At 48.7% G+C, this 26968-nt stretch overlaps 1 protein-coding gene across 4 annotated transcripts in view; it reads left to right on the top strand.

Annotated features, from left to right (window-relative positions):
• Fbxw4 (F-box and WD repeat domain containing 4) overlaps positions 1-26968 on the top strand; it is an 81211-nt gene that overhangs the window by 42051 nt on the left and 12192 nt on the right. For all 4 annotated transcript variants that reach the window (XM_021197904.2, XM_029547999.1, XM_029548074.1 and 1 more), the window contains exon 6: positions 26009-26074. In XM_021197904.2, the coding sequence (XP_021053563.2) occupies positions 26009-26074 (66 nt within the window). The remainder of the gene's footprint in view (positions 1-26008; positions 26075-26968) is intronic.

Here is a 26968-nt window from a genome sequence, read left to right as displayed (position 1 = left end):
GGATGGAATTGAATTATTAGACTTGGTGGCAAGCCCCCTTATCCACTGAGCCATCTTGCCAGGTCACCCTTACCTCATTTCTAAGCTGTTTCTTGCTCCTTTTTGCAGCGAGGACATTTTCTGTTAGTGTATGACCTGGTTTGTGACTCTCCTTAGTGAAGCCCATCTGAGGTGCTGACAAGGGCAGGGGGAATGGGAGGGGAGGAGGAAAGGCCAAAAGTCGCTGGCCCAGGAAATTGCTTTCTGTGTATTCCCTTTTTCATAGTTTTCAGTACAAATAAAAAATATGAATGATGTTCGAGGAGCCTGGTAAAGATCCATGTGGGTGTGCCAACATCAAAACAACCAGCAGTGTCATTGCAGGAGAGAATCTCAGGTAATGAGAAAGAATTAAACATCTCAGGGCTGTAGCCAGCAAGAAGACCCAGTGGGTAAAGGTGCTGGCCATCCAGCCTGCTGTCCTGAGGTCACCCCTAGAACCCACATAGCAGAGAAAACTGACTTCTGTATGTTGTCCTCTGACCTCCATGTTCGTGCTGTGGCACACACAAGATTAAAATGTTTAAAATAGTCACAGGGCTGAAGATACGGCTCAGTTGGTTTGGACCTGTATTTGATCTTAAAAACATGTGTTAAGAGAAAGGGAGGGGAAAGGGAGAGAGGGAGGCCGGGGGAAGGAAGGAGCAGAGATGTATGGTAGCTCATTCTTGGAACACCAACAGGGAGGAGGAAGAGCAGGCCAGACACTTGGGCTCACTGACTGGCTAGCTAGCTTGGCCTAGTTGGTGAACTTCAGGCTATTGAGAAACCATGTCTCAAACAACTAGATGGCGACTGAAGAATGAACGCTCAAGAGTTCATAATGATAATAAACCATAATGATGGTTTCTTTAATGAGTCAGGGTCTTTCTATTTATTTCTGACTGTCCTGGAGCTAGCTATGTAGACCAGGCTGCCTCAGACTCACAGAGATCCTCCAGCCTCTGCTTCCCAAATGTTGGGTTAAAGGTGTGTGCCATCATGCCTGGTTAAATATACTCACTTTAAATGTATAGCTCCCTGAACTTTTTACACATTTTTAGAATTGTGCATCGTATTTCAGTTTCAGAAAATTGTTATCCCCCTCCCCAAGAGCCTTTCTTTGTTCCTGGGACGTGTGTGTGTGTGTGTGTGTGTGTGTGTGTGTGTGTGTGNGAGAGAGAGAGAGAGAGAGAGAGAGAGAGAGAGAGAGAGAGAGAGAGAGAGCACTCTGTAGGTGTGAGCGCTCACGCATGCGTGCATGAAGGTTGGCAGCCAGTGCTGGGAGTCCTCCTTTATTGCGTTTCACCTGGTTGGGAATCAGAGCAGTTTTGACAAGCAGGCCCTCGGGATCTACCTGTCTCACCTGTCTCAATCCTCCTGGTATTGTGGATACACATGTGTCACAGTGCCTGGAGTTTGCACAACACAGTTCCTCATGTTTGTTTAGAAAATACTTTATTCAGTGAGTTCTTTTCTCAGTCTCCATTTGGACCCTTTTATGGAGAAAAAAAAAGAAATAGAAATAAAGAACTATAAACTCAGAACCATTTTTCTCTGTCATGTGATCCTCTGAGATCCTTCTGATCTTCTAGAAGTGTGGAATGTTGCTTTGCTGGGGTCACATGTCTCATGTCATGTACGAAGCCTAAGAGAAGAGCTGGTTTTTAACCTCTCAAGACATCACAGCAGTGTTAAGGGGCGTGTGTATCCATAGCTCTGTGGCCTGCTGTATATACACTGTAAATGTTACCAGAAGCTGGAGTAGTCCGAAAGCAGCTGAGAACAGTCAGTTGTCTTGTTGAAGATGTGCTTCATGGATGCTGTGGAGTTTGAAGTGGGACTAATCTGGTGCCCCTGTTTACATCACAGTGTGGGCAAAGGCATAGAAAAGGATGAGGAAGCTCAAAAGTAGGTCTGGGGTCCAGGTTGGGCAAGGTTGACTCCCTGGGGGGAATTTGAGGGCCAAGTTGGGAGTAGCTTGAAGGGATGATTTGACTTTAGCCTGAGGGAAAACAAGGCGCTTGAGACGGTTCTGAGTGGATTGAAGTGGTGGGGTGCAGAGGCTGAGGGGTCTGCACACAGCACTGAGGCTTGCTGCTAGGATGCAGTCCAGAGTCGGTCCCCTCTGCAGAGTGGAAGGGAGAGGCTGGTGAAGACCTGAGAACCTGAGCGTGATGGGGCTCTGACCTGAGCAGACCCAGTTCCCGTGTCCAGGGCAGCCGGGTGGCAATGGCCAGAGATGGCTGGGAATGGTGGCCAGAAGCTCAGATGTAGGGTTGAAATGTGGAAGGCCTCAGCCTAAGGAGAAGCAGTAGACATAAGGCAATGGAGCTACACCAGAGGAGACCAGAGATAAACAGCAGACAAGGAACATGGAAAAGACACAAAGGAAGTAGGAGAGCTAAGAGCTGGGAAAGGGAGCGCCCCGGCACAGGGCAGGGCAGGGCTTTCTGTGCAACTCCTGTACGCCAGCTGCCAGCCCGGCTTGTTGGGTGGACACCATAATGGTCAAATGCAGGGCCTCCATAGTGATGTGTGGGGTGGGATGTGTGTGTGTGTGTGTGTGTGTGTGTGTGTGTTTTCCCATGTTTTGTTGTTCATATGTCATTGAGTTCAGCATTCACTTTCCTAACTGCAGAAAGTTTGCTTTCAAGTTCCCACTGGCTCTTGTTCTGGTCTCAGCTGTCTGCCCTTATTTGTTTTTCCCTTGAGGAGTGCTGTTCTGCACAGTAAAAGAATACATTGTAAATAAAAGTAGATACAGAAAAGCAGCAGATACATGTAAGTCATCATCCAGTCAGAGATCCAGAAGAAGGCGATGAGGGAAGCCCGGGTTTAGCAGGCAGCTGGAACTCCTGATTGGGAACGCACTGGGTGGAGTGATGCAACTCTTGGGTGAGGCTTTCAAGTAAAAGAACAAATAGCAGAGCAGAAACAAACATCAGATGCTCAGACATCAGCAGTGATAGAAGGGGGATGCCTCATAGAGGCAGCCAGCTGAAGTTTTCTGTTGAGACTTTGCTTCCTAGGGTTGAACTTCTGGCTTCTAGTCCCACTGCAGGCATTTTTATGTCATGAGATGAACAGTAGCAACCACTTTTTTTTTTTTTTTTTTTTGAACTGTTTCTCAAAGATACACGATTTTTACTCTTATTTTGTTTGCTTGTTTTGTTTTGTTTTGTTTTGCTGTTTCCTCTCTGTCACAGAGTTGGTCGGGTCAAGGCATCCCCAGACAAGGATTGAGACAAGCATGCTTTGGTCTGAAATGCAGGAGAGAGGGCAACCTCACTTTTAGAGTCAGAGTCAGTTTCTCAGTGGCTCAAAAAGTGCTGTTTATTAATGCAGTGTACATTCTGGGTTGATGAGATTTCCCGTCAGTCTAAAGAGTCAGGTCTGAGTTGGAGCTGGCGTGAGGGATGGGTGAGGCTCAGACTCCACGTTATTCTGGCATCCAGTGCAGAAAGAGAGGCTGGTTTAGGGCCCAAGAAAGAGCCAGGGACCACATTGGCATTTGGAAAGATTTGGCATGGGAGCCACAGGGCTGCCTAGGTCCTGGGCTTACTGGCCAACTGTGTCTCTTAGGAAACCTTTTCTTTAAAGAGAATTGAATAAGAACTTTCTAGTCCTCTTTGGATCCCCTTGGGTAGTAATTCCACAGGGCTTGTCACTTGTGTTTGAAGCTGGTGCTGAGGAGGGCGGAATGTAGAGAAGTGAGGGGGTGGAGATGGGAGGCAAGAGGGAATCAGAGAGAAATTTTATTGAGGGAGTTTGCTGGGTTTATGGGAGGGAATCTCTCCCCTCCTCCCCATTCGGATTTGAAAGGGCCGGTGCATCTTTGATTAGGTGCAGGTCAAAAGAATTTACACATTGTGACCTTAATAACTAGAGGTGATTGGCAGGCGGGCTATGGGGAGGGGGTGGCGGGCCCCTTTCATCTCACTTAGCACAGAGGAGAGACAATGGACCAGCCGATTTTCCTTGTTGTCCCTTGTTTGAAAAGGTCTGGTGTCTCTACTAGGTACCTGTGACATGGGGGTCTTGATTGGGGTCTCATAAAGGCCCCTGTCAGTGTGTCCAAAGGCCAAGAGTACAAAAGCAAGCTGTGGGTGGGGGTCTCAGCTGACCACTGAAGAAGGGAGGGGAGGGCCCGGGAAGCAGTGGAGGGAGAAGCGACCCCGATGGGAGCCCTTAGAGAGGGAGGGGAGGGGGGCAAAGAAGGGCCATTTTTGTCCCTAACTCATCAAGCACATCTGCAGAATTGTCCAAGCTACTGCCTCCCAGTTTCAAAAGAAAAAAAAAAAATGATCGTTTGATAAACCGTCCTGATTCACCACTTTCTCACAAGAGTGGGAGACCCAGTCCTGACCTCTGTATGATTTCACGTCAGGACAGGGCTTTCTTGCCCCGCCTCCAAATTGCTAGAGAAACTTTGAAATATATCCTGTGGCTTTCTCTCTCTTTTTTTTCCCCCAACCTTCAATTTCCCACCCTCTCCACCCCACTGGCCTCTGTTCTCTCCCTGGGCACTCCAGAGTCTAGGCAAGTAATTAGTCCCCTCTTTCTGGGGCACAATGAAGCCAGGGTGTTTTGTCAGGCCCCTTCTCACCGCTCACAGTGCTAGGGGCCTGTGGGAAGTACCAGGTGGCATGTGCAGTGTGTTCCAGGCCTGTGCAATCACTGGGGGATAGAGTGAGGGGTTCAGGGAGTGGTGTGCACAGCACATCCATTAATGGTCTGCACACAATGCTTGCATTTTTCCCAGGTAGAGGCATCTTCTGTGAAAGGCCGCTTTCTGAACTCGGAGCCCAGGTGGGAGCCCTTGGCACTACAGCTATTTCCCACCCTGCGCTTAGTCACTTGGAGCTAACATGGGAGACCAACAGGCTGCGTCTCAAGAGAGCCTGATCTTTGTATCCAATGTGTGCACCCCCTCTGCCCTGTCAGTTTTGTGTGTTCACGGAGTGTTGATTTTAATGCGGCCTGTGTAGGTCTGGGAGGCCAGGCTGGGGGGCCTCAAGCCTTTGTCTTGCAGTGCCTCTTCTTCTTGGAGGGTCTTCTACCCTAGAGGGCAGAGGCAGATTTGAGGGTCGCGTGGTATGCCAACTCTGGCTGGCAAAAGATTCCCCTATCTCTGTGTCTGTCACAGACCACTGCAGGGTGCCTAGAAAACAAGGGCCCCTTGGGGTGCTCCAAAGCACGCTTGCCGGGCACCTACCAGCCACTCCTTGAGATGGGTGGGGGCAGGCAATTCTACCCTGTAGGCTGCCAGCTTCAAGTGAGTTGAACTCTGCTGGTGACTGTGAGATCCCAGGAGGCAGGGCAGGGTCAGAAAGGCAGAGAGCAGGCAGGATGGTGGGGAAGAGCGCTGGTCAGCTGCAGGACCTTTGCAGTGGTTAGGCAGGGGCAGTAGGTGTAGGCAGGAAAGAGGCAGAGCGGCAGGAGTGCTCCTGGAAGTCACAACACTTATCTCCTCCAGGCACAGAGCTCCGATGCAGAGGGAAGCATGGTGGGGGGATGGGTATCAGGAGCTCAGATGGCAGGCTCTGTACCTTGCTGGGAGAGAAGTTACAAATGCAGGAGGTAAGGGTACATACAGCACTTTAGGAAGGCCTGAGCCCAGTTATAGCTGAGCTGCTCTGCCTCTACGTGGTAAAGCTTCTGAGAACCCAGGCCTCAGGGGGTGGGGGGGACCTACCCTCCTGGCTAACGGGGTTGTAGCCCTAGGCCTGAGGCCTTGTTCTGAAGCATGTGGTTTTCAGAACTGGGCTATGTCTTCACTGTTCATAGGGATCAGAAGGCAGAGATGAGGTGGCCCTGGGAAGGCATCCTGCCAGGGTCCGAACACAGTGGCTCCTCTGTGCTGCTGTTGGCACCCTTCATACTGTCTTGGGCACTGATGCCAGTCACTCTGCCAGGCCTGTTGAGGGAATAGAGCTAGACCTCCAGGCTTTTGGGGGACCAAGTCCCAAAGGGGCCTACCAGGAAGAGGTTCGGGTCACTGTTTGGGGGGATATTTCTTTCACTGAGAAATAGGTGCCCTCAAAAGTGCTCAGTCCCTCTTATTCTTCTTTTTCATTAGTCTTCCCAAGGCCTGTCTCTCCCTTCCTTTCTTAGTCTTCCCAAGGCCTGTCTCTCCCTTCCTTTCTTCTGCTTTGCCGAAGCCTGGGAGCGAGAGAGCCACTGTATAGATGGTGTGCTGAGAAGTAACATTGTCAGGAATCCTTGTGTGGCTCCTGGCTGAGTGCCAAGGCTCAACTGTTACTCCCCATGGGGTGTATTCCCTGCCAGGGTCTGCCTGAGAGGCACCCACACATCCAGCCAGTAAGTGCAAAGGTGGTGGAAGACAGAGTCGTGAGCAGAGGAGCAAGCTGGACAGATCCACGGAGACGTCCACCTGCAGAAAACAACCCTTTCGTTCTCGTTGGAGGGCAGGGCATTTCCTTATCAAGCTTCACAAGTAGAATGTGCAGCGGGCCTCTCTGGGGATCCCTTGAACTGATGTTTTCCTTTTAAAAGTATAATTATAGCCAGGGTGAAGGGCCGAGGCAGGAATTGCCCTTGGGTTTAAAGCAGAGTTTGGATCGAGGTAGAGGTGAAGGGGGTTGGTCTCCTAGAAGGTGCTTGCTTAGTGGTTCAACTCCAGGACAACAGAAAGAGAGGAGCTGGGCTGTGGTATGGTGCTTAGGAGGCAGAGGCAGGTGGATGTCTGTGAGTTAGAGGCCAGCCTGGTCTATAGAATGGATTCTAGAACAGCCAGGGCTACACAGAGAAACAATAACAACAAAACCAAACCAAAAAAAANGAGGCAGGTGGATGTCTGTGAGTTAGAGGCCAGCCTGGTCTATAGAATGGATTCTAGAACAGCCAGGGCTACACAGAGAAACAATAACAACAAAACCAAACAAAAAAAAAAAAAAAAAAAAAAAAAAAGGAAGGAAAGAAAGAAAGAAAAAGAAAAAAGAAAAAAAGAAAGAGAAGAAGGGAGGGAGGGAGTGGGGGGAGCTCTGTGGGTGGGTTCTTCACACCTGCAACCAAAGCTAAAGAATCTGGTACCAGAGGAACAACGATAATCACAACAGTTGTCTTCCTAGGAGATTTTATATTTGAATTGTAAGGGGAAGAGTGTTAGGATTGAAGCATGGCGTTGCATGTGTCTAGCAAGCGGTCCGCTACTGAGCTGTACCCATGTTTACACGAGGCCATGATGACTTCTGTATTGAGGACCAAATGGTGGTATAAAGATGCAGTATGGCAGTCTGACAAAGCACAAGATCTTCTGCCTATGACTGAGAGAAGGAGTGGGCTGAGGGTCCCTGCCTGCGTGTGTAGAAACCTCCATCCTGGCAGCAGCAACCTGAGCTGTCCATGGAAGATGATCTGACTCAGATCATCGGCGATGACACTGCAGCTGTCATAGACTCCTGTCTGAAGTGCATTGAGTTCCCAGAAACCTGTTCTAGGTCAAAGGAGTGACTAGTGAAGTTCTGCAAATTATTCTGCTTCTCTGGTGTTCGGTGTTCTCAGGAAGTATGAGAGAAGGGGCTGCTGATAGAGGACGTGTACTCAGAAGCAGTGACACACCGTCTCAAGCCTTTCTCTTGTTGCTGTGACCTCAGAGGCCCAGAGATTCTTCCTCACCCAAATGGCTTTTATTTGTATTACAAGTATACTTAATGTCCCTGAGCTGTCAGCCGCTGGAGTGCATGAGAGTCCTTACTAGTGGGTAAAGGGGCTCATACCTGAGGGAGTTTGCCATTGGTTTCCTGTGTATGTGGGCTTCCAGAGCTCCTGAGGGGACTGGAAAGCTGGCTCAGTGTTTGAGAGCACTTGCTGCTCTTGTAGAGCACCTGTTTCAATCCCCAGTGCCCACCTGGTGGCTCACAACTACCTCTAACTCCAGTTCCAGGGAATCCAGTGTCCTCTTTTGAACTCAGGGCACAGATGGTACACACACATACATGCAGTCAAAACACATAAACATTTTTTAAAAGCTCATTTCATCTTTCACTTTCCTCATCCTCCCATGATGAAGTAAAGGTATGCTCTGTGTTGGTTCTACATCCCCAGAGCCATGGAGAAGAGAAGGTTTAGAGGAAGCGTCTGGCACCTCAGGAAACGAGCTGGGTGCTAGGTAGTCAGCACCAGCATTGTGTTTTGCGACACATCCTTCTCCCATCTCTGCCTGGTAGGTAGCCTGTGGATTCATGAAGAACCTAAACTCCTCAAGTGTTTCACACAGGGCTCTCGGGGTGTTAGGTAGGCGATGAGAAGTTAGCTTTCCCCTGAAACTTTAGACTTGAGTTTGCTCAAGCTGGCAGCCAGTGGTAATCTTGGGCTATATAGAAATGGAAGCCTGAAATGAGGTGGGCCAACCAGCTAGGAATTCAGGTGTCTGTACCCCACTAAACAGTCTGCTAGCTTGTGCCATTTCATTCTTCTGTCAAGTTGTTATCCCACCCCATGTGGCTTAGTGGGAAAGAGAAAACTTCTGATCAGACGGTCTTTTTGACAGCCTCCTTTTGTTTTTACAAAGAAACAAAACAAACAAAACCCCCATAGCTTTGTAACTGTTTCAGAAATGAGGGAAAGGCTCTGCTGTGTCTTAGGTTCAAGGATTGGTGTGATGAGCAGGTTGAGCCAGACTAGAGCTGGGTGGGATGGCACACAGCAGTGTGGTTCCCCTGAGGAGAGCCCTTCCCTCATTCTAAGGAGGCTGTCACTCAGGAAGGCATGGCATGAGGACCCTGGCACATGCTGGAGAGGAGAGAGCAAAGGCAGAAATAATAGGCAAACAGGGAAGCCAAGGTCTCCATTGGAATCTCTTTTGTAGGAGTCCTTGCCCAGGCTAGGGGTGGGGCTCACAGGAGACAGGACTCCACCCCACAGTGAGCTCTGGCCAGTGGGGTTGAGTGCTCAGTGTAGAAAGCCATGCATAGCAGTGTTGTGTATGTGGAGACCTGAGTTCATCTCAGGGTTTCGTGGTGGGGTCCCACCACTTAGAAGCTGAAGCAGGCAGATCTCTGTGAGTTTGAAGCCAGCCTGGTCTGTATAGTGAGAGGCAGGGCTTTGTAGAGAGACCCTGTCTCAAAAACTTAAAATAAAATAAAAACAAAGCAAAAGGTAGAGAATTGTTCCTGCACTCCAGAGAACTCCAGCCTGAGGACTCCGATCATCAACCTCCAACACTGATGCTCAGCCCCTGGTCCCTGTCGGCGTGCCCGTTACATCTCTGTAGAGATTTGTAGTGGATCCACACTGAGCCCCAAGAAGCACTTTGCCCCTGCCTGCCAGAAGATAGAGACCTTCCCTCTTGGCTTCTTGGGACTCTACTCAGGCTCCACTGCCTGCCTCTGCTCCTAGTGCTGGCGTTAAAAGGATTATATTTGGGTGGATTACATACCTGGCTACAGTTTTCTTTTATTATTTTTCAAACCAACAAAAATACAGACCAATTTTTAAAATTTTGATTATTTTTGGGCTTTTTGTTTGTTTGTTTTCTGGGACTGAGGTTTCTCTGTGTAGCCTTAGCTGGCTTGGAACTTGCTCTATAGAACTTGCTCAAACTCACAGAGACCAGCTTGCTTCTGCCTCCTGAGAGCTGTGATTAAAAGGATTTGTCACCACTGTCTGGCTCCTAACCAAATCTTAAAACCCTGAAACCTTTCATTCTCCTCCCCTTTCCTGTCTTTCTTTGCTGGGTAATACAGTGCTTTCCCTAGCCCCCTTGGGCTGTGTGCTGAACAAAGTGAGAAACCCAGGAGCGGAGGAGGCTGGGGCCAGATGGGCTGGTCCTGGCCCCTCCCAGGCCTGCTGCAGCCACTGGAGGTCTGGGCCACAGCCCAAGCAAGCAAAAGCGGGTTGACCAGCAACAAGCCCCAGCTTTGTTCCACGTGCGTGTTCTGAAGCACTGGATCTCATCTGAAAGTCTCCTGTGCCTCCTGCCTGGCTGGCACCTGCTGGCACCAGGGCCTGGTTTTGTAGCCAGCAAGTTAGTGGTAGGGAATGTAGGGTGGGCTACAGCTAGGTGGCTGTGGTCAGCTTGAGGGGACTCAAATTTCGACTTGTCTCTTAAGGCCCTGTTTGGCTCAGGATCCCCTAAGGCTTTGGCCAGGCTCAATTGGTCCTATCTGTCACTGCAGTGGCAGTGACTTTCTAAGTGGCCTGTAAAAAGGGACAAGCTCTCACTTTTAACTCCAGCTCCTGGTGCTTCAGGAGGTAAACAAATATAGGTTCTCATTACTAGACCACTTCCTTGATCAGAAATCCCAAGTGACCCGTGTTGCCTAGTCAGTGTCGACAGTGTGAGAATAACTAGCACACCAGGAGCAGCAGTGGTGGTGCACAACTTTAATCCCAACACTTGGGAAGCAGAGGTAGGTGGATCTCTGTGAGTTCAGGGCCAGTCTGGTCTATAGAGAGAGTTCCAGGGCAGCCAGGGCTACATGGAGAAACCCTGTCTTGAAATAGTAAAAACAAAGCAAAACAAAACAAAAAAAATGAAAACCATAATACAGCCAGTAAGGAAGCTGAGGCTTCTGTCTCAGCCTCTGACCTTTTGCACTCCTTGGCTTCAAACTAACTCTGGTGATCTGTTCTAATCTTCTGGCTCCTTCTCATTCTCCAGCTCGTTCTGACTTCACCTGCTCTGGCTTGTTCCTGTCTCCTTCCCCCCCCCCCGACCCCTCTCTCTGCACTGTTCTCTTAAGTAGCCTCCCGTTCTTCTCAGTTCTTGTGAGAGTTGGACGGGTCCTATTCTGTCAAATCTTTCTCTGATTTCGTCACTTTTTCTGCCACCCAATTAGACATCACTTTCAAACACAGGTGTTTGTGTGTCTACACACTAACTTTACCTTCATTGTTTTGGATTAAAGGTGTGTGCTGAAGGTTGAGCCATACCAAACTAGAAACAGCTTCTTTCAGTAAATAATGCAATATTGGGGTTTACAGTGGGATCAAATACCTTTCAATGCCCAAGCAAGTCACATACTGTTCCACCTTGTGTCCCCAGCCTTGCAACCCCTGTCCAACAGAGAGCTCTTTCCCTGTTCAGTCCTGGATTGAAGCAACTGTGGTAGCAGAGGTAGAATTTGGAGTCACAGAGGCCCCCTGGGTCTCCCTAGTTTTCAGCTCATAGGGGAGTCTCTTTGCAAAGCTCCTTGACTCTGTGGTGCTTCTGAAAACCCCATCATGACGTGAGCTCCAACGCCGAGTTGACTGGGAAAGCTAAGTGGCTAAGCTCTGACCATGCCGCTGCCTACACTGACCTCCTCAGCCCAGGCTGCCCAGCCCATGCCTGTTTGCTTCATGGTGCCGATGTGGTGCTAAGCACAAGGAGATTACTTGGAGCTCTGAGCCTGCCTGAAGCAGCCTGCGTAGGTACCCACGGACGCAGTGGATGGTAGCACCTTTCCTCCCTAGTGCAGGCCCCAGGCCCAGCTGCCCCCCAGCCCTGCTCCAGCTCTCCACGGGGCTCAATTGAGAGACCTCTTTTGTTTGGCTTGCACAGAGCAGCCGGGCTCTGACTGTTCTCACATGCCACAGTCTCCACACCATTCACTGGCAAGACTGAAAAGCCCTCAGCTAATTGCGTTGGGCTGAAAATTACCACTTGCCTGAGTTCCCCTGCTGCTGAGGACATTTGTGTCACTGCTGTATTTAGGGGGACAAAGGCCTCCTGTGGGGAGAGCCCAGGTACGAATGTGGGCCGTGGGGAGTAATTGCAATCTCTCCAGGTGAAAGCCCCTGTTAAACTTCAGTAAGTCAATTAGGCTGGGGGGGGGAGGGCAGAGACCCCACAATAAACTGTTCCCACCACCAATTAAAGAAAATCATTTTAGCTTTGAGGACAGAAACTGCTTATTAGAAATTTTGTATCCCCCCACGTCCCAGTCCCCTTTAGGGATGAAACAACAAACCGCCTTCCTCAATAGAAGCCTCTCTCCTCCTCCTCCTCATTGTGTGGCCTGAAAGCACTTTACCCTGGGAGGGCACAGGCAGGGACACAGGCCGACCAAAGGGGAGGAGGAGCCGGTTTAACACCTGGGCTGGTGCAAAATCACAACTGCTTGGTGACTTCGCCACAGAGACTCCTGCGGGCACAATGTGTCTATAGGGTGTGGGTGGAGTTTGCTCATGTGGGGGACCATGCCTGTGGACACCAGTGAACACCAAGTACTGCATGTGTGTGTGCAACAGTTCTCCTTACCAAGGGGAATGCTCAGGGCGTGTGTGTGTGTGTGTGTGTGTGTGTGTGTGTGTGTGTGCCCATACATGTGTCTTCTCAGTGAAGGGTGGTAAAGCCAGGACAACTCAGCGAGCGGTGCAGCGCTTTCCAGGGCTCTGACCAAGCCCATGTTTTCCTTCCTTCCAGGAGCCAAATAGCAGCACCAGGGAATTGAGCCACAGCATAGCTGTCCACCTCAGACAGTTGGCAATGGAGGGCTGAATGCCAGCAACCACCTAGTGGCTTTGGGCTGAAACAGTTCAGTGGGATTGAAGGGTAGACATGCTACTCTGTAGCATTGTTCCTGTGTTCTTTGGGTAGAAATGAAGTGAGAGAAGACTGAGCAGGTAAGAAAGTAGAGGTTTGGGCATGCTCTCTTGGCACCTGACTTGGCTGATACAATGTATGCCCAGGAAACTCTGGTTTGCAGAGTCAGGCCCGCCCCAATTGTTGAGAGGCACAGGTTGAAGAAGCTTGCAGGGAGGGAGGTTGACGTGTGAATCAGGAGACTAATTTAGTACGTCTGTCTGTCTGTATCTCCGATCACAGGTGAGTAAGGCTCACATCCGGCTGGCTCTATATCTTACTAGTTTTTACTGGGAGTTGATGGCACCGATGGTGGTCATGGCATTGAGTCGGTCCCTGCTCTTGTCCCCAGCGATTCCCTGTGATCCATGTGTATATGTGCACCTGCATGTGGCTACTTGCAGAGGCCACAGGTACTTCATTCTCTTAGAGTTAGAGTGATAGGTAGTTGTGAGCCCCCAGACATGGATGCTGGTAAGTGAACTCAGGTCTTCTGGAAGGGCAGTATGCACTCTTAACCACTGAGCTATCTCTTCTACCTCCCTTTCCCACTGCTTTTTAAGACAAGATTGATGGGTGTACTCCAGGCTGCCCCGGAATTCACTATATTGCCCAAAGCAGACCTCATACCCATGGTGATCCTCCTGTCTCAGCCTCTCAAATACTGGAATTATAGGTATGAGTTACAGTGTGTGTGTGTGTGTGTGTGTGTGTGTGTGTGTGTGTGTGTGTGGAGAGAGAGAGAGAGAGAGAGAGAGAGAGAGAGAGAGAGAGAGAATGTGAATGAGGATAGTTGAGTTTGTTCATGTATGGTTACCTTTCCCCTTGGTTTTGTATCTGAGTCAAGGGGAGATAAGTTGGAGCAGGGGAATCAATTGCTGGGGGAAATGTCACAAAAAAGATTGTAGTCACGTGGTTTCAGATATGTAAATGTGTGAGGGCACTGGATCCCCTGAAACTGGAGTTACAGACAGTTGTGAGCCACCATGTGGGTGCTGGGAATTAAATCCAGGTCCTCTAGAAGAGCAGTTCGTGCTCCTAACAGCTGAGCCATCTTTCCAGCCCCTGTATGTTTTTAAGCTTTTAATTAAAAAAATGGAAACCCCAGAAATGAATACAACTGACCATGGCCGTCTCCATTGTTCCATGTGTGGTTTCATTCCTGTCAAGGAATGTCAAGACTGTCTGGGAATGGCCTGGTTCTGTGGTGAGGACCTCAGGGGAGAGCAAACTCCCGAAACAGTCAGTCCTGGTACATGAAAAGGGGTCAGAGGAAGGTGGGCTGCCCAGGGCTTTGATCTGTGGACACTGTACTTCTATCCTTTAGCAAGGTTCTTGATAGCTGCCAGTGTGCAGACTTCGGAGTGGGAAAGGAGGTCCGTCTCTGCTTGCTCTTCTTGGGCCTGGGTGGGAGAGCCTCTTCTCTTCTCTCTGCTGTTGCAGGCTACCCTGTGCTGATGGCTTTATCTGCCCTTGTTGCAGACTGCATAGCAGAGGTGTCTGTTCTCAGGCACTTGTGGTGTGCTCAGTAGATGCCTGTCTAAGTACGTCGCTCATTTCTAGCTGGGACGTTCAGTCTGTTGAATATCCAGCAGCCACTGAGCGGAGAGAGGCTCTGTGTTAGTTAGGACAAACGGGTTATAAGTGGTGACTCCAAAGCAAACTCAAATTAATGTGAGTTTTATTTAAGATGTGCTCCAAGGCCGCAGACTTCAGAAGTGACTGGACCTGGAGGCCACAGTGCTGCCTGCCACTTGATCCTTCTGGGGCCTTTCTTTTGTCTTCTTGCATCTTTTTTTTTTTTTTTAAAGATTTATTTATTTATTATATGTAAGTACACTATAGCTGTCTTCAGACACTCTAGAAGAGGGAGTCAGATCTCGTTACGGATGGTCGTGAGCCACCATGTGTTTGTGGGCTTTGAACTCAGGACCTTAGGAAGAGCAGTCGGGTGCTCTTACCTGCTGAGCCATCTCACCAGCCCATCTTCTTGCATCTTGATTCCTTTCTTTTTCCAAACTGACTAGCTTATTCCATAAGGCCCCCAAGAACTCTTCAGTCTGGCAACTCATTGCTTATGTCGCAGAGAATGACAGAGAAACTGGCTCATAGAGCTTGGTCCAGTTCATTACCCCTTGATCATCTAACTAGGCAGGAGGAAGTGTCATATCAAATCATGGCAGGTCACTCAGGACTAACACTTTTGAAGAGAGAACTCAAGGTGGCAGAACAATACTGTGGGCTATGTTGTTTGTGTAAGGATCAAATTAGCCTTTGACATCTTTTTGCAGTGTATCTATGGGAAGGCTGCCTGAGTTTAGACTTTGGCTCCCAGCTCTCAAAACAAATCTGGAAGGAACAAGTCACATTCCTTAAACCCCCATTCTCTCTTCATTACTAGTTTAGTAGTGAATAGAGATTTCTTCCCCTGTATGCCATTGATGGGGAACTCAGAAAAACCTGTCATCTTCCTAGTGTGACATGCACAGGGAATTTGGCTGTAGAGACATGATTTTTGAATATAAAAGAAAGAAAGAAAGAAAGAAAGAAAGAAAGAAAGAAAGAAAGAAAGAAAGAAAGAAAGAAAGAAAGAAAGAAAGAATTGTGGCCTAGTACAACTTAGGGCTGGGGCAGAGACAAGAATCAAGCCCTGGCATGGCACAGGCCTAGGTTGGCCAGGCCTCCTCCTTAGAGGCCAAAAGAAGGTAACTGGAAGGCTACAGGACTTGGAACTAGATGCCGAGGAGAACCCTCGATCTTCAGAAGAGGCAGAGCAGAGGGCCCTGCTTCCCCTCCTTAGGGCTCGTCACGGGGCAGAAGCCCTGGGGAGGAGCATGGTTCCAGATCCAGGCCTGCGGTCTGGGAACAAGGAAGTCCCTTGGAACTTTACTCTCCTGAACATTCGTGTGACGTAGTTTGACCCAATGGAGCTCCTCTCCTCTCCTCAGCCTCATGATTTTCTCCTGGTTTCAGGAGTAGAAGTCACAATTGGTTTGGACAGTGGAGGGACTCAGCACACAGGATTTGACATGTACATCTTGGTTGGATTTGTACACCAAGATTTGCATTTGACAAACATGTACTTTTCTTTTTTCTTTTCTTTTCTTTTTTTTTAAACATGTACTTTTCTACAAATAGAACACACTCTGGCAAAGAACAGTTCCCCAACAATAAGCACTCTTCTACAGACGAGCAGTCCTAAAGATGAGTACCCCAGCAAACATGCACTTGTCTACCGATGACATTGTTGTTTACTGATAAACAGTTCCCTATACATGGAGCATTCTTTTACAAGCAGAGTTCTCGTGTGTGTGTGAGTGTGTGTGTGTGTGTGTGTGTATGTATATATGTGCGTGCACACAAATGTGTATATATTTTTTTCATGAACCTTATTTCTATAGCTCTGCTGGATATAATTTATAATGCATGGCAGGCTCTTCAGTCCTGTCAGCCAACATGATACATGCCAAAATATACATAATCCTTAAGGGTAATAGGGGAAGGGGTTGTACAATGATCACTCCAAGTTAAAAAGTATAGGGTTTTTGAGACAAGCCTGACACACACACACACACATGAGAGAGAGAGGAGGGGGGAAACAGACACACACACACATTGGGGGGGGTGGTAAACAGACACACATATGTTGGGGGGGTGATAGAAAGAATAGGACTTCATGTCCCCTTTTATTCCATCTTTTAAAAAGTTTAAATTTATTCTCTTACAACATCATACACATATACACTATACTTTGGTCATACACGTACTTAATCCCCTTGTGCTATTCCATCTAGAGCCTCCCGTGTGCCCCTCCCTCCTTCGTACTCTCCTCTTTTTCTTTTCTAGAGACAGCCTTCTCAACCTGTAGCCCTAGCTGGCCTAGGAACTGCTCTGTAGACGAAGCTGACCTTGAGCTCACAGAGCCTCACGTGCCTCTGCTTCCAGAATGTGGAGAGTAAAGGCGAGTCTCCCACTAGCTCTTCTTATCACCTAAGTCCAGACGTGTGTGCGCAACCTACCTGCGGCCACACCTTTCAAAGAAAGATGACTCCCCTTCCCCACAGCCGTCAACTGCCTGTAGTTCTCAGCTAAGAGTGACACCTCAGGGCCCCCACTCATGTCCATGACAGGATTACTAACTGGTTTGATCTTGTTTAGGTAGCTGCAGCTGCTTAGTTCATGAGTGCAATTGCTGTGCCATGTCTAAAGGATAGCACTTGACAGAGTTTCTCTTAATCTTCTGACCCTCAGGTTTGTTTGCCCCTCTTCTTTAGTGTTGAGTCTGCCTTATGGGGGTGGGGCCTCACTGAGGGCTGAACACTCAGTGGTCACTTACTCTCGGCTCTCGACCCCTGCCTGCTACAGAAAGGAGCTTCTCTGACCAAGACCGAGAACAGCACTAACCTACGAGGTTAGTCATGAATATTTGGGTTTTTGTGTTTTTTTTTTTCTTTTTGTTTTTGTTTTTAGGGTTTTTTTGTTTGTTTGTTTGTTTGTTTGTTTTGTTTTTCGAGACAGGGTTTCTCTGTATAGCCCTGGCTGTCCTGGAATTCACTTTGTAGACCAGGCTGGCCTCGAACTCAGAAATCCGCGCCTGCCTCTTCCTCCCAAGTACTGGGATTAAAGGCGTGCGCCACCACGCCCAGCCAAGTCATAAATATTTGGAAAGCAGTCATCTCTGGTCTCACGCTTGTGCAGCAGGTGCTTGTAACCACTGAACAGACTTTCCCTTCAGCCCTCACCTCCTGTTTTCCAGTGTGTGACGAGGGTGTGTTTGTGGGGAGATCAAAGACTGTGTTGTCACCCTCAGGAAGGCTGTCACCTTCTTTGAGTCAGAGTCGGATTGGCCTGGACTTCACTGATTAGGCCGGCTGGCCTGGGAGTCCCAGGGTTCTCCTGTCCCTGGCTCTCACGTGCTGTGATCGCGAGTGCATATCACTGCTCCCAGCTTTTTGTAAGGTGCTGGGGATCAAACTCGGGTCCTTATGCTTATAAAGCATGTACTTTACTGATGGAGCCACCGCTCCATCCCCTGAAGAAACTTCTTGTGACTCTTTCTGGAGAGAGTGTGTAGTTATGAAAGAGGTCGGGGAGAACAGTGTCATAGCAGCTCGGGGAACCTGAGGGCTTTGTCCTGCAGACCCGACTAGGATGTCAGGGAATGGAGAAAGCACAGACACATGACAGGAAAGCTGGAATCAGCTGGGCTGTGCTCACTGTGCTGGAGCTGTCACCTAAGCAGCTGCACAGAAGGAACCTCACACACTGTACAGTGAGGAGGAGGACTGAGGCTGTGAGTGTCCAAGAGGAGGACAGGCTGTGCTTGATGCCATCTGTACACTGTCAGCTCACAGGAAACAGAGGCGAGCGCCCCAGTTCCAGTGGGCATCGTTAACTACACATTATACACTGTTAACTACACACGTTATACACTGTTAACTACACATGTTATACACTGTTAACTATACATGGGGCTTTACCCTCTCCTTACACATCAGCTTGGGGCTTCCTTCACTTCCCACACGCACAGACATCTCTTCTCAAGCTTCCACCACTCCCAGTGCCAGCCACAGTCCAGTCCAGCATTGAACTGTGGCCTGTGGTTCGTGTGAGATCCAGAACCACATTTAGTGTAATGTTTTACCAATAACCATCTTTCAGGCAATTTCAAGTGAATGCTTTTCTTATCATCTTTCTCATAATTCCCTCGGTTTGATTTTTTTTTTGTAGATTTTTTTTAACTTTAAAATTGTGTGTTTGTATGTGCGCTTGTGTGTGTCTGTGAGTGTGTGTGTGTCTATGTGTGTATCTGTACATTAGAGTGCAGATGCCCTTGAAAGCCAACAGAGAACATTGGATTCTCTCTTTTTTTCAAGTTTGCTTTGTGTAGTCTTATCTGTCCTAGAACTAGCTCTATAGAGTAGGCTGACTTCAAACTCACAGAGATCCTCCTACCTCTGCCTCCCAAATGCTGGGATTAAAGGCATGCACCAGCACTATCTGGCTTTCGGATTCTCTAGGGCTGGAGTTATGGGCTGCTCTGAGCTGGGACTTGTCCTCTGGAGGAGCAGCAAGCCCTCGTAACTATAGAGCCATTTCGACATTTTCTGTTCAGAAACATGACCCATTTCATTGCTTATTTGACTCTTTGGTGTCCTTTCATAACCTTTTACATTGGACCTCTTCTGGGTTCTGTTCTTGTTGTTTCCTGTTGGTTTGTTAGGTTGTTCTTAGGTATTCCATAGTTTTTTATACTTTTGGTGATGTGTATTTAGTAACATGTCCCATTGGTTATAATAACAACTAACATTTGTGGGTCCTTCTGTGTTATGTAGTGCCACATACTTACCCCAGGGAATCCATGCAACAAGCCTATGACTTCATTTCACAGATGAAGAAACCAGTTTGTTTGTTTGCCTCTCACTGTTATCAAGGACTAGCTCAGCTGTGGTCACCCCGTAAAGAGAGAGGTTCATTGTGATTGAGATTCCGGGAGCTCCAGAAGTGGTTGAGGCCATGTCTGATGATGGCCTGCATGCTAGCCACGTTCTGAGGTGGTGCATGAAGCTCACAGCAAGAGCCCAGAACTGAGTCCCTCTCTGTCTCTGTCTCTGTATCTGTCTCTGTCTCTGTCTCTGTCTCTCTCTCATGTCCCTCCTCCTCTCCTTCCCTTTCTCCCTCTCCTCTTCCTGTTCTTCCTCCCCCCACCCCCCGGTCTGGTGATATGAAGCCTCCAGTATTCCATCATGGGGGTTCTACACTGATGACTTAATCCTAGTCTTTTTTCAAAGGTCCCACCTCTCAACACTCTATTTTGGTTAAGTTTCTATTCTCTTAATACCTCACAGGGGAATGTAAATTTCAACACACGGTCCCTCTGTGAGACAGTCAAACCATGCCTAGGATTGGTTTTCTAAGAGGTTAAATACATCCAAGATCATCAGGAAATGAGGTGGCTACTTTATTTAGCCCTGACCTTCTAGACACCATCCTGCACTGACTTGAAAGGCTAGAGAGACGTGTATCAGTGTGAGCCTGACTTCACAGTTATTCCAGACCTCTGTAGCAGTGGGCGGCAGGAGTCAGCCTCCTGCTAGCCAGGACCAGGCACAGAGAAGAGGCTGATGGAACCACTCTATACATGACCTGTTTTGTTTTGTTTTTGAGGCTATATATCCCTACCTGGTCTGGGATTTGCTATGTAGACCAGGCTGACCACAAACTCAGAGATTTATCTGCCTCTCCCTACCAAGTTCTGGGATTAAAAGTATGCACGATCAAGCCCATCTCTCTAGGGCTTTCTTGTCTGACTTTGGTATTGGTCAGTCCTGATGCTTCAGCTAAGGTGCATGGACGCGGCTGTTGACTGACAGATGATGTCCACCTGTTCTCAGCCATGAAGCTGGGACAAGAGCATCGAGGTGTTTGTTACTGAGGTAGAGCCTCACCATGTAGCTCTGGCTGTCCTGGAACTCACTACTTAGACCAGACTGGCTTTGAACTCAGATATTAGCTTGCCTCTGCTTCCCAAGTGTTGAGATTAAAGGTGTGAGCCATGGCAACACTTGTTAAAGACTATCTGAAATAATAAAACATGGGAAGACTTGCTTATTACTGCATGCTGGGCACAGTCTCCTGAGCACCGTAGCATGCGCGTTCTCTCTCACCACTGCTTTTTACATCCTTGAGTAATGCATTTGCACCCTGTTTTCTCTCACACATACGCATCTACCTGTACTCTTCGGAATATTGTGTTTAACTCACATTTTTGGTCTTGACCCCCTTGAAGGCAAAGTGTGTTCTTTTCTGATTAACCAACCATCCATGGAGTTGGCTAAATCTCTTCTTTAAAAAATTCTTGTTGTTGTTGTTATTATTATTATTATTATTATTATGTGTGTGTGTTTAAGTATGCAAATGTCATTTGTGTGTGTGTGTGTGTGTGTGTGTGTGTGTGTGTGTGTGTAGAGGTCAGAAGACAACTTTGAGGAGTTCTTCCCCCACTATGTTAGGTAGGATCTCTATGATTCCTTCTGTTCTGTGTACTTCCCCCTGGCCGGCCTGTGAGCATCCTGTGATTCTCCTGTCTCCACCTCGCCATAGGAATGCTGGGATTAGAGATGTGGGTCACTGCATCCAGAGTTTCAGCTGGTTCCAGGGGTGGAACTCAGGTTGTCAGGCATGCACAGCCATTTTGCTAGCCCAAATTGGCTGAACTTGTGAGTTTTCTGTCTTCATTCTCTTTTTGAAGTAGTTACTCCAGTTTCTGTATGAAACAACTTAAGATTATTTGCCTTAAACTTTACTCAAATGTCAGACAGTCCTTTTCGTTCTATTTCCTTTAGTTTGGTGAACAAAGTTGAGTTTTCTTCTTTGGTCGCTGCCCTCCCCCTCCTAGACATGCTACTCTGTAGGCTGGCTACTGTGATCCCAGTCTCCACCACAGGCTTGGCGAGAATCCAGCAATGGAGCTTCCCTAGCTGTAGGTGGACATGTGTGCTAAAAAGACAGCCCCCCTCCCCATTGACCTCTCCCAAACAATGTTTCTCTGTGTCTTTGTTGACCAGGCTTCTCTGTTGATTACAGCTCAGGCACCTCACTTTCACCTGTTGCCTGCCTCCATCTTTCCCCTTCTTGACTTGTGTTGACCTTCTGTGACCACCTCACTGGTCCTGTCCATGCAATGCTGTCACCACAGCTCCTGCTTTCCCTCCTGAGTGAGTTTGTGTGACCTCCGCACTGTATTCCTGCTTTGGGATTTATGCTGTAATGATGTCATGGTGGAGGTTAGCAGATGGCAGCAAAGCAATGAGACCTGACATGTTCTAATGACTCCCTCCTCCCCACCCTTACTGGCCAAGCCAGTGGAGGGGCAGGGGTTTCCTTGAAGTATTTAAGGAGGGGGCCAAGGGAAATCAGGGGTGGGGCCCAGGTGCCTATGAGGCCTGTGACCTTTGCTGCTATAATATCAGTGTTTCACAAGCAGGGCGGTTCAGGAGCCCACTTGCAGCCCATCAAAAATTGATTTAATTGCAATTTTTCCTCCAATTAGGAGCACTGGAGCCTGACTAATTGGAGTAATAGAGAGTAATAAGGCTCAGATAAAAAGCCTTCCTCGGCTTCCTTTGTATCTTGTGTCAGTGCCTGTCAGAGGTCAGAGAGCTTGCATATTCTATTAGGCAGCCCGGCCTTCATTTGTACAAATTAGTTTACCCAACAGTAATTAAAATGCCAGTGCGGGTTGAAGAGAGCTGAATACACTTGATGGGCATGCTGGTGAATGATGTGACAGCTCTGCTGGCCCCCCTTGCCAAAGTGTGTCCGCCTGGCTCAGGCTGCTGGGGCCTCGTCCAGCCGGGCGGCTCTGGCCAGCCTCGGGCACAGCTGCTGAGCACAGCCACTTCTGCTGCCTGTCTGGGCTGGGCTTCTCCTCCTCCTCCATGTACAGTCGTTTGTGTGATGTTTGATTCATTCCCACCATCATTCCAGACTCTTTTGAGACTTCTCTAGACATTGTTCTACACGCTGGGAGCCAAAGCCAACTTAAAACATATCTCCCTCGCAAGTTTGTGGGGTCACATAATGGATTCTAGAATTAAGAGGCCAGTTCCAATACTGCTTCTTCTTGCTCAGCTGAGGAGGAAGCTACTCTTATTACCTCCCTGAGCTTCCTGATCTGTGGGAAATGCCTCAAACATACTTACTCATCACCTGACACATAGTAGGTACTCAGTAAGTTCCAGTTGCTTGGTATGCTGCTGCATGCTTGACATCATACACTTGGGAAGCTGAAGGAGGAGGGTTGAGAGTTCAAGGCTGATCTGGGCCACATACAAAGACCCTGTCTCTAAACAAATAGTAAATGACGGCCATTTCCTTGTGTCTGTGAGGGATTAGACCCAGTACCCATCCCCTAATCAATACCCAAATCTTCACATCTTCAAATCCCCTCCTAAAGAAATGCACAGAAGGCAGCAGGTAGTGTATACTTGCAATCCCAGCATGGAAGAGTCAGAAGCAGGGCACCACAGATTAATGCCACCCTGAGCTTCGTGGTGAGTTCCAAGTCAGCTCTCAAAACCAAACCAAAATAAAAGGGTTGGAAAGATGACTCCATGATTAAGAAGCACTCGCTGCTTTTGCAGGGGACCAACAGAGGACAGTTTTTAACTGTCTGTAACTCTAGCTCCTGAGTTGTCTTGGTAAGAGTTTCTATTGCTGTGAAGGGACACCGTGACCATGGCAACACTTATAAAGGACAACATTTCACTGGAGGTAGCTTACAGTTCAGAGGCTTGGTCAGTTATTGACATGGTGACAAGAAGCTTAACACACAGGCAGACATGGTGCTGGAGAGGTAGCTAAGAGTTCTGCATCTGGACCCACAGACAACAGGAAGAGAATGAGTCACACTAGGCTTGAGCCTCTGAGATGTCAAAGCCCGCCCCCAGTGACACAGTCCTCTAACAAGGCTGCATCTACTCCAACAAGGCCACACCTTCCAACAGTGCCAGTTCCTATGAGCTCGTGGGGCCATTTTCATTCAGACCTACAAAGGTTAATTATCCTTCTCATCATTTTTTCTGACTTTTCTTTCTATTCTTTGTCTTGCATATAGGATCCTTAACTTTCCTAGTATCTTTCTTGATTGGATACCTGTGTGTCCAATTTGTACCTATGGCCTCTGTGGTGTCAGGCTTGCCTAAGGTACGTAGTCAGTGGCAAGTTGAGGGTCTGGACAAGGGCTGAGAAAGGACAAGGAACTCTAGGCTAATTTCTGGCCAGGCTCTGTGGTTAGAAAGTACAGCTTATGGAGTCTGAGGGACTTGTTCCCCCACCCATGGACACCTGTCATATGCTGTTCAGGTCTGAGTCTTTGATGGTTTGGGACACACTCCTTTAAGAGGCAGAAGGACCACCTGCATGCTGGCTTTAAACTCTGGCCACTCTCATGACTATACTGAGCGCCCTTTGGCCCTGCACTAGGCTGGAGTACTTGTGGGGGTCTTTAAGAGGAGCCATGAGAGGGTGCACCTGCTTCATTTCACCGGTGAGAACGTGAACAGGCTTAGCATGGAAACCAGAAGGGTGAACACTCTGAAGCACACCAAGCACTGAGGTCAGCCTGACCCCAAGCCAGCAAGAGATCAGAGACGGCTGTGGTGCTTAGAGAACTGGGGGTGAAACTGCCAGGAGGCACAGCCCCACCCCACTGCCCTTTCAGAACGTCTATCTAGACAGTGCCAGGGAGGTGCTGAGCGATGGCGGCCCTTGATGGGGTTGACCAGGCTCACCGGCTTTTAGCATCTACCTTCAGATGTGGCTAGTCAGTGGCTTTTGCCACATTCTTCATAATGACCACAGGCACTGGGCAGAAGAAGGCAGGCACAAAGTGTGGCCACAGCAGTGGGGAGGAGTTCACGAAGCGTAGGACTGCATCTAGAGCCAGCTCGGCTCCTTGATGCCCAGGCATTCCCGTGGATCAGGCTTGCAGTCTGCAGTTCACATGACTTTATGTTATCAAACTCTTAGGCCCTGCTAAGTTCCAGAAAGACATTCTAGCTTCACAGCACCAGGCAAAGGGGAAAGAACAGCTTTGGGGGAGCTTTTATAGGTGTTCTGTCCAGGTCATTAAGGAGGAGAGGGGCCTTCTCAGTGGCAGATGGTCAGGGCCAGGGGTGGGTGGGAGGGTCAAGCAAAGGCCTGGAGTCCCTGGGAAGGGTCTGCATCCTCCCCCCACCCTGCCTGCTGGGAGGTCAGGGCTGCAGGAGTGGCAGGGATTCGCTTCCAGACTCCTCCCCCAGCTTTCTCTATTGATTTACCTTGAGGCTAATTTAGGCCTGTGGCCAAGAGGCCTTAGAGACTTCCATAGGAGATGCCTGTGTCTGCTGGTGCCCTTCACCTGGCCTCAACTCCTCAAAAGTCTGGAGAGCCCAATTGCCTGCTCCAATGATCTCCAAGTAGCTATTATGTTTCCAACCCCAGGTAATTGGCTTTACCAGTTATTAATGGATTACACTGAAGAGAAAACTGTAGGAGCGGGGATGCGAGGGGAGTACCTCCTGCCTCTGTAGCTTGGTTCTTCGGTGCTCTGTGGCTGCCTGGCACTGCCACTTATGGTAGAATTGCTGCTGGCAATAGATGAAGAGGAAATTGGGATGCTGTCATAGTCCTGGAGGAAGCTTTGGCTTGAGGCACGAGAGCCCCTGGGTGTCTTGTCTGGCCTTGTTCCAGTTTGGAGATGACAGGTGGGCACTAGTCTACAGTTTTGGTACTTAAACCAGCCAGTGCCTGCCCAGACATTTCCCTCATCAGCAACTGCTAGCTAACTCCTCACCAGCTGCACTGTCCAAGGCACTGCCTTCTTCAGATCCTTCTCTGTAGAACTCTGCCTCCCACTGACATACATGGTGGGTACAGGTGCTGGGCACTACATTGTGAGGTATCACTAGTGCATCCAGTGCAGGACATGTGGGGCCCTGGCCCAGCCCCTTTAATCTTACTGATTGACATTAGGCTTCTTAAGGATTCCCCTTCCACGTCTCCCAAATGATATGACGAAGGTCTGCTCTAGCTCAGATGTTCAAGCTCTCATCCCAGTATTGTGGCTCGGCCGACCCATCCTTCCCACAGTGCCCGAGCCTCCGCAGCATGAAACCACTCAGACTGCCCATGCTGACTATTTTGAGAGACTCTGGAAATCGTGTGTTCTTTCTCACCCGCTGTTGGCAGTGCCCATGGTACCCTTGGAGACTCTTCCCAACCATAGCTCACTCCTCAGCAGACCTGGCTACTTGGCCCTGCTCCCTGAAAGCTGCAACATACTTTTGGAGATGCGCTCGCTTTCCAGAGTTTGTACAAGTTTGTCAGTTTTGCAATTATTTGAGTTGAGGGTTGAGACAGGGTTTCTCTTTTATAGACCAGCCTGAGTTCTGGCTTCAAACTCAAGAGATCCACCTGCCTCTGCCTCCTGAGTGCTGGGATTAAAGGCGTGTCCTACCATGCCTGGTTTCCAAAACTCTTAAACCCTTCTGGAAAGTCTCTGTCTGATTGGGGTGTCACTGGTCAGTCCCTGTAGGATGCTCCTAGGGGAGGTCTTATAGCATTGAGCTCACAAGTCTCATGCAGGTACATTCTCATCAGCTCTGCCTTGGGCTCAGAGCTGCCCATGCTGCTGACCTTCTGTGGTCAGAGGTGACACGCCCAGGTCCAAAGAGCAGGCACATCATGCTTGAAGCTCCACGGCCTCTAGTCAGACAGCCTTAGGAGCTTGCACCCCTCTTCCCACCAAGTTGTCTTAGAGACTTCTGTGACACTTCCTCATTCTCTCCCAATGTTTCTTTTTCTGGCTTAACCCCATGATCCCTGGGCAAAGAGCCCAGCATTTCTAATGTGTAGCCATTTCCTCCACAAGTCCTGACAAGCCAGCTCTCACTCAGTTCTCCTTTTGTTTGGCAGCTCTTTTGTGACTGGAACAGCTTGTTGTGGGCACTTCTCACCTCTGAGAATCTGGGACCTCAACAGGTAAGAGATTCCTAAACCCACAGTGGCATTCAGTGGGGGCAGGCTAGGGCAGCTGTGAGACAAAGAAAGAGCTAGCTAGCCAGCCCCTGCCTCAGTTGGCCTGGTGGTACCAGAGGAGGTGGGAGAAATCCCACTGCCACCCACCAACAGCTGCAGTGCATTTCTTGGGGAGTTATTTGAAGTTAGCTTGAGGAGACCCTTGAAATCACCTGGAAAGGTGAGTATGCACATGGACAATTGATAGTAACGACTTGGATTTAATATATCTTCTCTGAGGAGTTCCTGGCTGTGTAATCTATCTTCAGAGGGGCATTTTTATACCATAAAAATTTTCAAAGGTGGCCTATAGAACCCATAAAATAATTGTGTAGGATGATTAAAATGCAAGCAGGTTTTCTTCACGGTTCTCCAGTCAGCAAGCTTAACGCATTCTCTGATTGTCTGCTAGTCTGTTTTAGTTTGTTATTTTTTTCAACAAAAAAACTTTTATTTTGAAACAACTGTATATTTGTAGGATGTTACAGAGAGAGAGGTCAGAGGGGTGCTTGTATAACATTTATGTAACATAGTTTCAGAAGCAGAGCGAGGTGGAATCCCAAGGGCCCTTTTCTGTACCTACCACCACCGTCATGATGGAGATTGGTCAGACACCCTTCCCAGCCGGACCTGCATCGTCTCTAATACCCACAAACACTTAGATGCTCTCTACCTTTAATTTTGTCTTTTTAAAGATATGATTTAGATGGAATCATATAGTTTGTTACCTTTAAGAGTAGCTTTGAGCCGGGCGTGGTGGCGCATGCCTTTAATCCCAGCACTCAGGAGGCAGAGGCAGGCAGATTTCTGAGTTCCAGGCCAGCCTGGTCTACAGAGTGAGTTCCAGGACAGCCAGGG

This window comes from Mus pahari, chromosome 1 (assembly GCF_900095145.1).
Source record: "Mus pahari chromosome 1, PAHARI_EIJ_v1.1, whole genome shotgun sequence".
In the NCBI taxonomy this organism is placed as follows: domain Eukaryota; kingdom Metazoa; phylum Chordata; class Mammalia; order Rodentia; family Muridae; genus Mus; species Mus pahari.
This window is presented reverse-complemented; position numbering and strand designations above follow the sequence as displayed.